The sequence below is a fragment of the Engystomops pustulosus genome, chromosome 5, assembly GCF_040894005.1.
Source record: "Engystomops pustulosus chromosome 5, aEngPut4.maternal, whole genome shotgun sequence".
Taxonomy (NCBI): domain Eukaryota; kingdom Metazoa; phylum Chordata; class Amphibia; order Anura; family Leptodactylidae; genus Engystomops; species Engystomops pustulosus.
In genome coordinates this window covers 140,615,976-140,632,158 of record NC_092415.1, presented here as the reverse complement: position 1 = coordinate 140,632,158, position 16,183 = coordinate 140,615,976, and the positions used below count along the sequence as shown (strand labels likewise).

The 16,183-nt window shown below is 38.1% G+C and overlaps 1 protein-coding gene across 5 annotated transcripts; it reads right to left on the bottom strand.

Annotated features, from left to right (window-relative positions):
- Nucleotides 1-3,270: 3,270 nt before the first annotated feature.
- On the bottom strand, nucleotides 3,271-15,933 carry PPP1R17 (protein phosphatase 1 regulatory subunit 17). 5 transcript variants are annotated; one of them, XM_072153238.1, is made up of 5 exons: nucleotides 15,787-15,933; nucleotides 14,628-14,699; nucleotides 11,802-11,906; nucleotides 10,942-11,091; nucleotides 3,271-5,605 (listed from the first exon to the last, which is right to left on the bottom strand). In XM_072153238.1, exons 2-5 carry the CDS (start codon nucleotides 14,674-14,676, stop codon nucleotides 5,541-5,543), a joined length of 369 nt encoding a protein of 122 aa, XP_072009339.1. In that variant the 5' UTR covers nucleotides 14,677-14,699; nucleotides 15,787-15,933; the 3' UTR covers nucleotides 3,271-5,540. The 5 variants fall into 5 exon arrangements, with proteins under 5 accessions (XP_072009339.1, XP_072009336.1, XP_072009338.1 ...); XM_072153235.1 differs by having other exon boundaries at nucleotides 14,628-14,752; nucleotides 15,787-15,931; XM_072153237.1 differs by having other exon boundaries at nucleotides 5,375-5,605; nucleotides 11,802-11,954; nucleotides 15,787-15,921.
- Between the last annotated feature and the right edge of the window lie 250 nt (nucleotides 15,934-16,183).

Below are 16,183 nucleotides of genomic sequence, written 5' to 3'. Positions count from 1 at the left end.
AGATCTTCCTAATTGGTCCCCAAAGTTAGAAAAAATGTATTACAACTAACAAAATCAATCCTGGACCAGTTACTTTTGTTACCCAATATAGTAGACAATTTGAGGAGATTAAAAGAATTGTTAGTAAATATTTACCCATACTTTCACAGGATAAAGATTTGAACAACATAGTATCCCAAGGGTCAGGTTTGTTGCAAAAATGGGATCCACTTTGGGGACCATTCTATCACCTAGTCTTTTCTTAAGTGATATACCAGTCTCAGAAAGGTGTACATGGTTAGATCATCCAGGTTGTCATAAATGTTGTTATAGGAAATGTAAAGCATGTGAACACATATGCAAGAATAACTCATTAAAGAGAACCCGTCATGCAAAATAACCCCCCTAAACTAAATATATTTTCATAAACTGCCATTAGAGAGCATTGCCTCTATCCCTTCATTGTCCCTCTACATGCCTGTAAACCTAAGCAATGAGGTCCTAAAGCTGTATGCAAATGACCTGTGAAATGTCCAATGAAGCATTAGCATATTCAAGCTGTCCACCTTATTCATGAGTGGGAGGCACAGCCACACCCCCAGTGCATGACTTACAGCCTGTATAATGATGTGAGGATGTATAATGATGTGCTTGCTGGTGGCCACGCCCCCTGCAGCCTGTGTGTGCATGTGTGTGTTTAGGAGGCAGCCAGGCAGCCATGTTACAGCAGAACATGTCAGATTCATGTGTAGCTGATGCCTGTGTCTCTCACCTGTATATTAGGAGGATGCAGCGTATCAGCAGATGCAGCACACACACTAGCAATACTTTACCATACATTACACAAAGACATGAGCAGGGGGAGGAGAGGGGAGGGGTAACAGGGGTGACATCACTGCCTCTGACCATGTGACCAGCCTCATTTACATGATAAAAAATAGATGATTTTACAATGAATAATGTATGAAATAACTAGATAAAGGCTGGGATGGAATCTATGTGAGCTGCTCCAAGTAGTGACAGGACAAGTGACACACACCTGATGACAGGTGTCCTTTAACTTCTTATCCCTAGAATGCATACCTGGGGCCTCGCAGGCCCGGTCTGTTAGTTTTTTTCTTTTTACTGCAAGATTACTTTAGTTAGAATTCTGAAACTCTAGGTATTCCTCAGTTATATAGTTGTTAGTCATTTCCAGTTGTTCATATATTTTTATGTTACAGGCATTTCGGTATAATAACTCTTTTTTGTGAATACCCTATATTTACATACCTGGGGCCTTTTAGGCCCGTACTAGGTTTACATGTGATCCTAAGTCTTTTTGTCTTTTCTGTTGCTGGGGAAAACTGTGACTTAGGCTGCATTCACACTGCCGTTGCCCGCCGAACCGTAGCGGGCAACGGCAGCGCGCGGGGAGAGGAGGAGGAGGTGAGCGCAACTCACCCCCGCCCCTCCCCATAGGGATACATGGTGCACGGCGCCGTATTACTGGAAAAGATAGGACATGCCCTATCTTTTTCCAGGGTACGGAGAGGTATGGTGCCGCAAGTGTGCTGCACTGTACCGCTCCCGTAGGGCGCTGTGCGCCCATTGCCGTCTATGGGGGACGATTATCGGCCGTATATACGTCGGCAGTATATATGTCCCCCATATGGTCGTGTGAATGTAGCCTTAGTCTTTATGACTGAGTGTGGATTGTGCCTGACTACATGGTCATGTGATCTTGGGAAGGAGGCTACCTCATGATGTCATGCATTTCTGACATCATAGTTCCTGAACAGGAAGGAGGAAGGAGTCAGTTTTCTTGTTTCTTGAAAAAGAAACTCTGAGCTCCAAAAATCCAAAGATTTCCACTTCACCTAAAAGAAAGTGGTGACCTGCTGAAGGTGAGAGGAGGGGGCTGCACAGACACTAACAAAGAGTCTACAACCCTTATTGTAATCATTTTTTTTCATTATAGTTTACTGACTTCTAAGGTTACAATGGCACAGTCTACATCCAGCGGTTTGACTGACCAAGAAATCAAAGCAATCATTTTTGATAGACAGTCCTGTGTAAAATACTACAATTTCATCTTCCAGATGTTGAATTACAGATAACATGTGAAAGATACTGCGGTCATTAGTAAATTCAAAAGGAAACTTTGAAAAGGGAAATTCCTGCAGCATGTTTACTGCAACTTTTATATAAAAAAAATTTTTTGACAAAAAAACGTTATTATAAAGAGTTATATTGATTGAGTATATTGGGCGTTTTAAGCCCGTTCAGTTACTTTGTTTTTTTTTTTTTGCACAAAATGTTTTGAATTATTCACATCTTAGGATGCATTCTCACTAGTGCTGATGTTTGCCAGGAGGTGATCTGCAATGGATATGATCTCTTGGTAACTCCAGTTAAGGCTGCCGGAATGCCCGGATTCTACCAGCCTTAGCTGGGGACACCAGGAGGTCAGATCCAGTACAGATCCCCTCCCGTCAGACACCAGCGCTAGTAGGAATGCATCCTTACTTTGCATTTTTAAAATAAACTTTAAAAAGTATTTTTATTTGAGTTATTCCATGTTATTTGCACACGGGCCTAAAAGGCCCCAGGTATGTAAAAGTGTAGATTTCTATGGTCATGCATTCTAGGGTTATACAACACAAAACACCTTCAATATCAAAACATTTATTAATTCCAACACATCTTAAGTTGTATACCTAGCAGCCTGCATTAAATATCAGGTTCAATACGTGGGATGTACCACCTGCCCGGTAAAAACTTGCATTAGAAGACATATTTCAGACGTTACCAACTCCTCTGTTAACATCTCATCACTCACACGTCATTTTAGGGATGTACACGAGGGATCAGTCACAGACCTTAGATGGACAGGTATAGAAAAAGTAAGTATGAAAAACAGTAGAATGGCACTCACCCAAAAAACTTCTTATTTCATTCCGGTTTATTTGAGGTATACTCACAAAAAGGTTAACAATTCCAAAGGAAACACATGACGAGGGGAGGGATGGACGTAGGGACTCACAAAAACAACAAGGTGACAGCTGTTTCGCGCCGCAGCGCTTCGTCTGACTTGCCTGTCATGAATGAAATAAGAAGTTTTTTGGGTGAGTGCCATTCTACTGTTTTTCATATCCACTTCATGTACCACTTCAGAATTTGAGCACCACCACTCGGGGTTACCTCTACCTTGATGCATACTCCACATTAGTCTGATCCATAAAGACTGACAGCTTGAGAATACGAAGTAGTGCCCCCTGCGTTTTTCTTTTTTCTGTTTAAATTTATAGAAAAAGTAAGCAGACCGACTAGAGGAGGAGATCACCATAGAAAACTGCTAAATAGAGAATCCTATTGGATTTTTGTTCTAGATACTAGACAACCTAAAGGTCTGAACTCCCGTCATGATCTGATCACTAGTTATTGAAGTTTTAAAATATAAAAAAAGGAGGCTCTATTTTGTATCTTGCAGTTTGTATCCATTTATGATGTATGCATAATTCCACCTATATTCTTGTATACTGTACGTAATATATACTCTTTGCTTGTTCACCACTTCCTATTCTGAGACATGCACTTATCATTATATATGTGTAATAATATCAATCGGTGAATATCAGGGCAAACTCCACAGATTGTAAAGCTGTAATTGATAGTTCATGATTATGTAGTAACAAGTAGTCGTGGTTTATAAAAAGAGTTAAAGTTTTTTAGTTGTAGGTTTCTCTCTACCCACTAAAACTTGTGTAACTGATTGGGAAAATCATTTAAAAGACCATGGAGTGAAAGTCAGTATAAATCAAGACTAAGGCTTTTCAGCTGAAACGCGTAGATCAGAACCTATTGGGGCACATTTACTTACCTGGCCCTGTCGCGATCCCGCGGCATGTTGTCCGAAGCTGATTTGGGTCTGCTGGGATTCACTAAGGACCGTGTGCCTGATATCCACCAGGAGTCGCTACTGCACCGAGGTCCGCCGGAGTCCACCTTCTTCATCCCAGTGCATGTAAGTGCTGATCATGCGACACAAATTCTTTTTTAAATTCCGCGTTTTTTTCCAAATCTATCGTGTTGTCCGACGGCCACGTCGTTAGAAAAGTTGCTGACATGATGTGATGGTCTTTAAATTTAAAAAAATTAATCTTTTTGTTCATAAATACTGGAATCGTAAAATAATGAGTTTATTTTACAGGGAAATAGAGTCACAAGAAATTCTTGATAGGGTGTGTAACGGTACACAGACAACAGAACTAGAGTCTCTGTGGGAAGAGTCCGGAAGGAGGAGTCTGTGGACAGTGGACCCTGTGGACCACCGCAGGAGATGTAGATGGTACTAGCCGACACCCCGGGACCGGAGTCTAAGTGCCACCAGTTTGTTCCACTGGTGTGACTAGGCCCGCGGTGGCAGCCAGGGAAGCAGGGGGTGTAGGACACAGTCCAGGCCTGGGATGGCAGCAGGAGTGTGGCTTGTAAGGATGAGCTGGAACTCACAGCAGGCAAACTGGCAGCGGGCACACGACCCAGGCAGACAGGAACGGACAGGTCCACAGAGGAGAGCTGGTGGCTTGGAGACGTCTGGGTACATGGGAGCCACCAGGAGCGTCTGGGAACGCTGGAGACTGGAGCATCTGTAAACACTGGAAGACACACAGGAACACGGAGGCATCTGGAAAAGCTGGAAGAACAGGTGCAACTCGAAACGCTGGAAGGGCTTTCTCTTCAACAGGAACCGCTTAGGAAAGCTTGGTCTGGGAAATTTGGAAGAACCTGGATTATCTTGAAAAGCTGGCATGCACAAGCTCTAGAGAGTGGGGACGCGCAATGCCTAGTCAGGCAGCAGAATCATGGCCTAATCGGGAAGCAGGAGCATTGGAGAGTTAAGTCTGGGCCGGGGGGTAACCGCGTCACATGGAAGGGCATGGGTGTACCCACGATCTGTACCGAGGATCGCGGGTGCAGCCATGACAGGGTGGTTATGTTTATGCTTGTGATCACATGACTACTGTGTGTTAATAATGTTAATTTTTTTTTGTTCAAATATAAATTCTTGTTCATAGAAAAATTGAACAACCCCTGACAATTAAGACCTGGTGCATTTTTAGGAACAAAAAATAATATATTGTATATACTTGAGTTTTTCAGCACAAAATTCCAATAATCGGCTTATACTCGAGTTTATAAAAACAAACACTGACCCGGAACCTGAACAGAGCTTGTTTGGTTTTTGGGTTCCTAGGTGATGATCCCGCCAAATTCAGTACAGACTCAAATTTGGCAGTTCGGGCTTGCTCATCACTTCTACTGATAAATGCCCAAAAACATGGACTTTCCAATTGTAGATGGATAAGTAGATATGCTCTATATAAATAAAGATGCAACAATATTTTAAATTACACATATTAATGCATTTATATCATACATAGAAAGTATACAAATCAGTTACAAAAATTTACAAAATGTTCCAAGTCATTCAAGAAGTTCAATGGAGCTTATTATTATTTGATAAGATTCTGCACTGAATAATGAATTATTATTCTAAAACTAGATATTTAACCATATTTCTAACCATCGCTTTCGTCACTCTCTGCAATAATGGTTCTCTTGTCTTCATTCACAGGCCTTGCACCTTTTGAAAAAAATGTAAGAAGTAAATGGTTAGGTAAATACAACCATCCATGATCAAATAGAAAATGAAAATAATAAAATTAGCAATGAAAACCAATGAATGAAAAGTAGGACAAAATTATTACCGCTTGTTACATCCTAATGACTTGTACATGGGAAAACAAACTCTGATAGAGACTCCTAAGTCTCTGAATAAAGTAAACCTCCGATATGGATTTAAGCTCACATACCAACTCCTTATCTAGTGACATTCAGGACAATCCAGAACAATGATATTCTTATATACAAACATATTCTTAGGCATAAAACAGTCATGCTAGCTTGTCCTCTTCTAGCTTTATTGATGTCCTATGGTCAGGGGCATAATTAATAGCCAGTTTATAAAGATTTACTTGTCCCATAGGACATTAAACAAGTCAGGAAGGGTAAGGCCAATGTGACAATTCTGACCAAGGCCTTTTTTAGTCATTTGTATGCAGCAGATCATTGTGATCCTATCACTGTCCTGTTTAAAAGGGTGACAATATATGGGCTTAAATTCTTATAATACGTTCCCTTTAATGCACATTAATGAATAAAATGGTACATTGTCCACTAATCATAACAGTAAGTCAATAAATATCAAATAGAGTTTACCAGATCCCAAATCACCATACGGAAAAAAGCATTACACTTAATAAAATCAATGTGTACAATGTGTACCCAGATGGGTTACACCCCAGAGTTCTTTAATTAACTCAGTTCTGTTATTTCTGTACCGCTGTCTAAAATCTTCAGAGATTCCCTAATGAATGTTATGGTGCCAAGTGAATTTGGTGCTAATATTTAAAAAAGGCTCTAGAATTTCACCAGGTAATTACAAGCCCTTATTTCTATTCTGGAGGAAATATTGGAAGGGTTAGGAAAAGACTATATACTGGAGTATGTGACATTAAATAGTATAACAAGTGACAGCCAGCATGGGTTTACTAAGGATAGAAGTTGTCAGACTAACCTGATCTGCTTCTATGAAGAGGTGAGCAGATCCCTGGACGGAGGAGCGGCTGTGGATATTGTGTTATTGGACTTTGCAAAGGCATTTGACACTGTCCCTTATAGATGCCTGATGGGTAAAATAAGTTCTAGTGGTTTGGAAGGAATCATTTGCAATTGGATTGAAAATTGGATGAATTATCATATCCAGATCTGGTGAATGATTCTGACTCAGAAAGTTCACCAGTTAGAAGTGGTGTACTCCAAGTTTCTGTGCTTGGCCCACTATAATTTAACTTGTTAGTTAATGATTAGAGATGAGCGAGTATACTCGTCCGAGTATACTCCTCGGTCGAGTATTAGCATACTCGGACCGGCTCGTTACTCGGACGAGTATCTCGCCGGCTCGAGATCGAGCAGTAAATTAATAAAATAAATTGAATAAAAGTATTTTTATTGTAAAAAAAAATATTACACATGTTTGCAGATGTTTTACTTGTAAGAACACATTGAAATAACACTATTCTTCACTTTCCAGGTGTTCGCGCGTGTCTCCCGCTAGGTTCGGAGATGTTCGGAACATCTGGAATGTGAAGAATAGTGTTCTTTCAATGTGTTCTGCACTTAAATGCTCCTGTATTCACTGTTTTTAATGTTTTAATTCTATTCTTCACATTGCAGGTGTGCGCGCGTATCTCCCGATAGGTTCGGAGATACCCGCGCACAGCTGCAAAGTGAAGAATAGTGTTATTTAAATGTGTTCTGCCCTTAAATGGTCCTGTATTCACTGTTTTTAATGTTTTAATTCTATTCTTCACTTTGCAGCTGTGCGCGCGTATCTCCGAACCTATCGGGAGATACGCACGCACACCTGCAATGTGAAGAATAGAATTAAAACATTAAAAAAAGTGAAAACATGAACATTTAAGGGCAGAACACATTTAAATAACACTATTCTTCACATTGCTGATGTGCGCGCACATCTCCTAACTTAGCGGGAGACACGCGCGCACACCTGCAATGTGAAGAATAGAATTAAAACATTAAAAACTGTGAATACAGGACCATTTAAGTGCAGAACACATTGAAAGAACACTATTCTTCACATTCCAGATGTTCGTGCACATCTCCTAACTTAGCGGGAGACACGCGCGAACACCTGCAAAGTGAAGAATAGTGTTATTTCAATGTGTTCTTACAAGTAAAACATCTGCAAACATCTGAAAATGTTTTTTTTGCACTGTTCTTTTACTGTTCAGTTTTATTAAAAAAATGCTCGGGTCTCCCATTGACTTCAATGGGGCTCGTTATTCGAGACGAGCACTCGAGCATCTGGAAAAGTTCGTCTCGAATAACGAGCACCCGAGCATTTTAGTGCTCGCTCAGCTCTATTAATGATATAAAGATGGGAATTAATAGCACTGTGTCTATTTTTGCAGATGACACCAAATTGTGTAGTAAAATATAGTCTATAGAGGCATCTGGCAACACAATTCTGATGTCAAATCAAACAGGAGAATCTCCCCTTTAATATGATATATGGTTCACAGAACCAGAGATATCCACCCTTGAACATGCACTAAAAAAGTAGATTTTTATTTAAATTATTTAAATTTAAGAGTTGATATCTCCAGTTCTGTGAGGCATCCATACACAATCCATATATCATATAATAAATCTCCTGTTTAATATGACACAAGAATCTTGTTTCTAGGTGCAAGGGTTCAGATGATATAGGCATCTAAAGTGTGTCCTCCTCCAGAGGGTCAGAAGAAGGCAAACTACAGAAGAAGCTGCAAGAAAGACTTTCACTTTCACTTTACAGAATTGCAGGAGTACATGCACCCTCTGCATCTGTAGCTGAACCTGGAAAGGGTGATGGAATAATGCTGTACATATTTATAATATACTTTGGTAAAGGTTACTACTTAAAAAAAAACACTTTAATTGGAAAAATGGCAAAAAATCTTTATTTTTTCACATTTGTCTTAAATTTTTGGTAAATTTTAAATATGTAATTATTAAAACTATTGTATCAAGAAAACATCTGACATGTCTTGAAAAAAACAAAGTTAAATTTGTTATGATATAAGCATTTCCAGAGATATCGTCATTTAAAGAAGTGCAAATTGACCTGGTCTTTCTGGCACCAATGACCATCGGTACTGAAAAGGTTAAAGAAAAAACCTAATGGTGTATTATGGACAGAGCAACTATTTGGCAGTTTATAAAGTGCCGTTGGGTTAAAATTAACCCATAAGGACTCTACAACCTATCTAATTCAAGAAGTACATTTCAACAACACTTTTCATTCTATAAAATACTGTGATTTGAACTTATCAATATAAATACTGATCACTGAAGTCACTTTAAATATGAAATCCAACATGCTTAATAAGGTAGTCCTGTCAGTGTATCATCTATGTGAGACAAGCTGTTGTTATGGCAAGTTAGTGCAGCGGTTCAGTCATTTATTATGGATTATCTCCAGTAAGTGTTTCATTAATAAGCTATTTAACTTTGGTTCTAGGAGCTTGAGTCTCAAGTGGCTCTCCACAGAATTTCCAGTAAAACAATTAATCGACTATTTCTCATAATTGTTGCTCATTTCCTGTTTACTATCCCTGGCAAATGAATATTTGCTTTATCCCCTTAATGACATGTGACCACATAACACATCTGCTGTGGGTGTTTGGAGAGGGCTCACGGGCTGAGCACTTTCCATAGACGGGGAGTGTCTGCTGCAAATTGCAGCAAACACCCACTGGTAACACCTGCAATTGGTGCTAGCATGGATTGCAAGTGACAACACTTTGATCGTCGCCTACAAAGCTTCCAACTGCATTAAAAAGCTAGCGGTTTGCACATTGTAATAGATGATGTGGAAAATCCCTGTATACTGCCATACTGTAGAAAAAACTAAAAAGGGCTTGGTCGTAGCATAATTTTAAAAGTTAATTTTAGAAAGAAGGAGACATGGATAACAAATATTAAAGGATTACAACAGTCCCTGTGCTTGGATCTATGAGTAAGTGACCCCGGTTTATCATGCTTGATTTTGATGGTAGATTTTGAAGTGTTTCTTATTTTTTTCCCTCACTGGACCTGATGGCCTCCCATTTATTTCAATGGGAGAGAGATTCTGGCACAGTTTTTCCAAACAAAACATTCATGTAAAAATCAGGTGTTTGATATCTATGTTCTCCAGCCCTGGGTTAATTATATTTGTATTTAGCTCATAAATAACTTTTGTATAAGGTGTGCGTTTATAAAACCGATAAATTAAAATCAAAATAAGGTTACATTCATTTGACTTTTTATCTGGCTTGCCACTGTGAGAGATATCATATTTCTCTCCAGACACCATTTTGTTCAACCAGAGGCCATCTTTTCTTACCTGGGGACCATGCTGTCCACTGTCCAGCCATGTCACACTCAAACATCATTTTGTAAACTGTTTAGATAATATTTTGTCCTCGCTATTATTTACTGAAGGCCATGTTGTGACTTGTACAGAGCTAAAACAAGGACATTTAGTATAAACATTCTGTTTCCCTCTAGTCTACTATTATTCTAGTAAAAACTATAAATTAAGTTAATTTGAGAAAATGGCTTACAGGGGAGGTACTGGTATATTCAAGCTAACCTATAGCATTACGGTATTTTATCACCTTTTCACGCCCTCTGCAATTTTTTTTTCTGTTCTGATATACACGACTGCTTGTTTTAAAAATAAACACAGTGATTTGAGTATAGCTTATGATTGTGTATGTTTCATTCTTTGTGCTACATAACCCAGCGCTGGGAACAAAGATCTATAATTTTGCAATTTCCTTACAATTGTAAAAGGGCTGTATGAGCCCTAGATAAAGATCTCCAACACCACTCCACCATAATGTACATGGGATCTTCCGGGCTCTGTTGGTGTCATTTTAAAAATCTGATGCGTCCAATATTTTCATTGTTTTGCTCCTACGATAGAGCAGAGCAATATAAGCCAAAGTACAAATGTAATTAATTGTTGTTTCATGTTCGGCTTTTCATAGATTTTTAGATGTTTTTTATGATCGTATAATTTAATAAAGTTACTCTTTGTTTGTCCTATATACACATCTCATTTTTCTTGTTCTGTGGTTGACTGTGGTGCCTCGGTAAAATAACTTTCTTCCTACATTATTATGGAATATCCACATAAATTAGGGATTACTCCTATGTAAATATTCAAGGTGAAGAAAGTGCAAAGTCTTATTTTTGTAAGTGAAATGTAATGTTTGCTGAAAGACGGTTTTCTGCCCATAAATTACACATAAAGTCTCTATAGGTTGATAATGATATCAGTACGGTGACTGTTCATACTTATTGTACCTGGAAGCAGTACAGTAGCATGCAGTGCAGGGGCGTCTTTTCTCCGGGGTTTGCTCAGTTCAGGATCTTTATTCATGGCAGAGGGAATCTGCATATTCTTTTGTTGTTTCTCAACTTCATCGAATCTTTTTAATAATAACTCTGAAAAATCTGAAAACATTCAATGTTATTAAAATTCAGCTACTTTCATAAACAATGATTGAAAGTAAATCCTGTTCACATGCTGGAGCTCAGGCAAGCAGTAAATGGACAAATGTGTACAGTATATACGTGTTATATATTCTAGACATCCCTTGCTGCTGGATTTGTTTAAGAGACCAAATGAAAGTGAATTGAGAATGTTCAATTCAAAAATATAATGAAATCCTACAAAAAACACTATACATGGAAACATGCATGATAATTCCATATATATAATTATATTTTACAATAAAGCTGTGAATAGTTTTCTATAGTTATGTGTCCCAGGAGATGGCTATGTCCTCTCTCCTTCTCGTCACTATCAAGTATCTAGCTGTAATCTGAGTGGTTGTCCAGTCTGTAGTAGGACAAAAAGATTGTGGAGCCTGCTTTATCCCAATTTAAACCAGAATGGACTGTTAACTCCTTTGTTTCTAGAAGGTTGCTGGTTTCAGGAACATACAGAAAATCAATTGACATTGAAGCTTAGTGATGGATAGCCCAACAGATACTACCAAAATATAAATCTTTTTTTTTGGCTTCCTCTAGTCTATGGGTTTGTTTTATATATGCACTTGAATATTTTCCAGTACATACATAAATACTATAGGTGGGGTGTAATCTGGAAGCAGCTTTACTGTTCCCATTCATAAGTTCCTGTAAAGATATTAAGTCCTTGCCTGGAATGAATGGTGGCTTGTGTAACGCTGGCGTATCTTTTCTTCGAGGTCGATTTAGATCCATTTCAATGTTCTGGGAAGTTGGAGCGTTTTTTCCCTTTTTACCTTTAATGTGAATATCACAATTCCTCATCAGTTGTTCAGAAAGGTTGTCTGTAAGTAATTTAAATGCATTTTAAAATTGAATATGAATAATGAAAATAAAAAAAGGAATAATCTCTTTTTTCAGACTTCTATGGAAAAATTACATCCAGGCAGCCTTCAGATAACCTACCCATTTTCTTCTTTCCTGTACAACTATTTAAAGGGAACCTGTCAGCACACAACCCCCCACACCCATTCAAGCCCACTAACAGTACCTTCCTCTGTAATATGTACATCCCCTGGAGCTGTTTTAGCATATTTCTAAGTTGCAACATGAATGAAAAATCATTTGGAGAATCTTTTGTAGGAAACCCCACCTCCTGTAGTCAGGCAACCCCACCTCCTGTAGTCAGCCAACCCAACCTCCTGCAGCCAAGTAACCACACCTCCTACAGTCAGGTAACCACACCTCCTGCAGTCAGGTAACCACACCCCCTGCAGTCAGGTAACCCCACCCCCTGCAGTCAGGTAACCCCCACCTCCTGCAGTCAGTCTGCTCTGCCCACTCCATGCATCTGGCCCAGCCCTGCCTCCCAATTGTGATGTCATTCTCTGGCTATCTGGAGATCTAGGAGGCAGAATTGGGCCAGATGCAAGGAGTGGGCAGAGCAAGCTGACTGCAGGAGGTGGGGTTACTTGACTGGAGGAGGCAGGGTTTCCTGGCTGCCTGACTGCATCCTACAAAATAATAAAAGCTGATTTTGCATCATGCTGTAACCTAGAAATATACTAAAACGACCTCCGAGTGATGTAAATATTATAGAAGAAGGTACTGCTAGTTGGTTTGGGGGGGGGGGGGTGGTAGTGTTGTAATAGGTTTGCTTTAAGATAATTATAAATCAATGACCTGTAAAGAAAGCAACAAGATTAACAAAGACTCTGCCTCTAGAAAAGTCAATAAAATACCTTTGCGCTAGATATCATGACAATGTTGGCTGTGTGGCAATGTTAGGTTGCAGAGGAGAAGTGAAAACATTATGTACTAGGGCAGTGTTTACCATTTTGATAATAATTTCAATATCACAATATCTATGACAGTACTGTGAAATGACTCTTTGAAAAATTAACTCTTAAATAACAACTCTAGTGACAGTGAATTATTTCTATAGAATGTCTTTATTAATGTGGGGAATATGCACTCTCAAGGATCTTCACTAGATCCTTAATTTTTGCTTATTTTAAATAATGAATTCCAAATATTATACCATAAGGTTTTTACTACATATTCACAAATAATGTGAAAAAAAATCACAGTACATTCAGATGGACAGTCCCATATTTTGGTTGCTGTCCCAATCTCTTGGGTAGTGGGAGCAGGGGTGGACTAAGGTATGGGCCCTGATTTGTATGAATATTATAGCCCCAAAAAGCCTAGAATTTATTTCCTACATATGGTACTAGAATTAAACTTCCTGGGGAATGGAGGATGCGTCCCTTCTTTCAGTTCCTGAAATGGCCCTTGTCTAGGTAAATGTGTATTCATATCAGGAAAAGATGTACAAAGATTTCATGGGTGAAGGTCCTTTTTCATATGGTGGGTAACTTGGATGGCCATGGGCCCCCAGGAAGGCTTGGGCCCATGCTACTGCCAAAACATCCTATATTATAATCCACTACTGGGTGGAGGACCCTTTGGATGCAGGTAAGATTGAATGTAATAGTAAAACAGGAACCTATCAGCTCCCAACTCCAAATTTCAATGTCTGCCACTATTGTCACTATTAGGCACAATGTAGCAATGTCATCTCTCCAGAAAGCCTTAGAGCTGATGACAGTGGAAGCCTACTTCACCTAACTATGCAAAATTATTATATATTTTTTTTAATTTTACAGAAAGAAGTTGGAGATGTAAGAGACACCAAAGAGAATAAATGAAGTGGACCACAACATTGTGTCAAAATACAGGGGGGTGCTATACAATTTGGGAGACCACAAAGGTGTTGTCAAGGTTATATACACATTTAATATGTGACTTTTGCAAATTGCCAAAAGTCATAAATTGAACCAATCTTCAGTCACAGCCAAAGGTATACAGTGTATATGACATATGTAATAACACAGTCAGGCAACATGAAGGGCCGCTAAGGTGGCTATTATACCATTTTGAGACCTCTAAGAGGGGATGTATATGGTGTGTGGACCATGAATTGAACCATCTCCATGCTCTACCCAAGATATACACTGTATATCAGATAACAAACATCTACGCAAGGTGCCTACAAATGAGTAAAAGCTGCAAAAATTATAAAATGCCATAAAACTTGTGACTACAAATTAATTATGGAATTATAAGATACATGCAGTCAAACACTGCTAAAAAAAAGAAAATAAATCTCCCAAGTAGTCTACATTTTACAACAGATATGATTTTTTTACTTTTTATTTTAAAATATACAAATAAATGAATAAATGACATTATATCTATGTTCTTTCATTGTAATGTGTATTATCAGTCAGTTTCCCATCCCTTGAGAAGAAACCTTAGCCCTTATCTTCCCATCTGGCAGCAGGTCTATTACCAGAAAGCCATTGATATCAGATTTCTAAGTTTCAGCAGGATGAATCATCCTTCACTCTGCTCTAGAGGACAATGGATGACTCATCCTTGTATCAAATCAATTAAATATCAGAAGAACCAATAATGTCATTTACCTAAAAGCTTACAATGCTGTTCTTGCTTACCCAATATGTCTTCTGAGTGATCCAGGGGTGACACAAATTCCGTGGACATATTTAAAAAAAATCTTCTACTCTCTGTAAAAATGAATCCAATGTTGTGGAATAATGATATGTATAACATATGAAAACTGTTTGGTGGAAAAGAAAGGATGATGATAAAAAGGTGTTAAAATAGCAAATTGCATCCAATAAATGTAAAACATTCTTTTAGTAATAATGTAAATTAATAATATACACAAGTGTTGTATCATATAAACATTTGAAACCCTTATTTAAAGTTACCTACCTATTTTTTCACATACAATACCAACCTCATCCCCCATCAAGATAAATAAATAAAAAAGTTTTTAAAAAAAAAAATAGGCTACCTTGTACTATGGTATTGAGGACATTATCAAATGTACTGTTGCATTTTGATGTAAAAGTCAAAAAGTAAAAGTTTTATACTGTTAGTATATTGTGATAGTCTGGTTTAGCTTTTTTGCTCTGGCTTTTTATTACATTGAGTCTAAGTTTTTTTTTACATAAATAAGTATAACTAATTAATATATAACTAAAATGCATATAAATTCTGTGCTCATCATTAAAAGGAGCAATCTGTTAAACATTAGTATGCAATAAGCTTGAAACAGTGATAAAGCTTTGTAAAACAATGGGAATGTTCTATTTCATGTGACTTCCCAGCAGATAATCTACACTGCTTGTGTAATACCATGTTTGGAATACGAAAACAGTACGAAAACATGCTAGCAATTCCTGCCTAGTTCATCCTAATGTACGATGAACTCATGTGTAACAACATAAAACAGGATACGTAAGCACCACCTAGACTGAATGTGTTGTTACTATAACTACATCCTATCAGGTTAGAAAATTAAAGATTAATAATTATATCTGTGAATTTATTTTAGAAAAATTATTTAACTAATATTATACTGAGAAATGTCCCCTAAATGAAAACGAAAGTATCAAAGCTCCTATAACCACAAATCATTTGCATTACTAAGCTAAATTTGTATAAAGGTTTGAAAAATGTAAATCACAAAGTAAGCCGTGTATTGTTCATTACACAATATGAAATAACACCTAATATATCTATATATTGTGTAAACACAACATTGATTGGAAGAAATTCATGTGCAATATGGTATTCAGTACTCACCAAAGCAGCAGTGCTGGCTGGAGCTCTGTGCTGCTGGAGGTCCTGGTCCAGCTGATGTTGCCTTCTGTTCTGCACTCCTCTTTAAGTATCCGAAAGAGGTGTTACCATAGAAACATCCTATGAAGGACCAAGCACAATACTGTAATGCTCCGCTTGCATCTGATGGTTTTCTTATGTAATTCTAACAACATAATTAATCAGCCAGAAACCTACAGAAGAACATAAAAGCAAACACTCGACCATTATGCCATGAGATCACAGAGATGATGTAAGTTTATAATGAGTTGTATGACTAAAGACAGATAAGTGGGGGGAAGTGAGTGGATTGTGCATGTCTCTGTATTATAGAAGGACTGCTGTGATAGAACAATATATGGAATTAGATTAATTAGTTCAC

Coding starts and splice junctions, on each gene's coding strand:
- PPP1R17 (XM_072153233.1), bottom strand. CDS start 14,745: ATGTTATACATATCATTATTCCACAACATTGGATTCATTTTTACAGAG. Junction 11,092..11,801: donor CAAGCCACCATTCATTCCAG/GCAAGGACTTAA, acceptor GAATGTTTTCAG/ATTTTTCAGAGTTATTATTA. Junction 5,606..10,941: donor TGCTACTGTACTGCTTCCAG/GTACAATAAGTA, acceptor TTTTTTCAAAAG/GTGCAAGGCCTGTGAATGAA.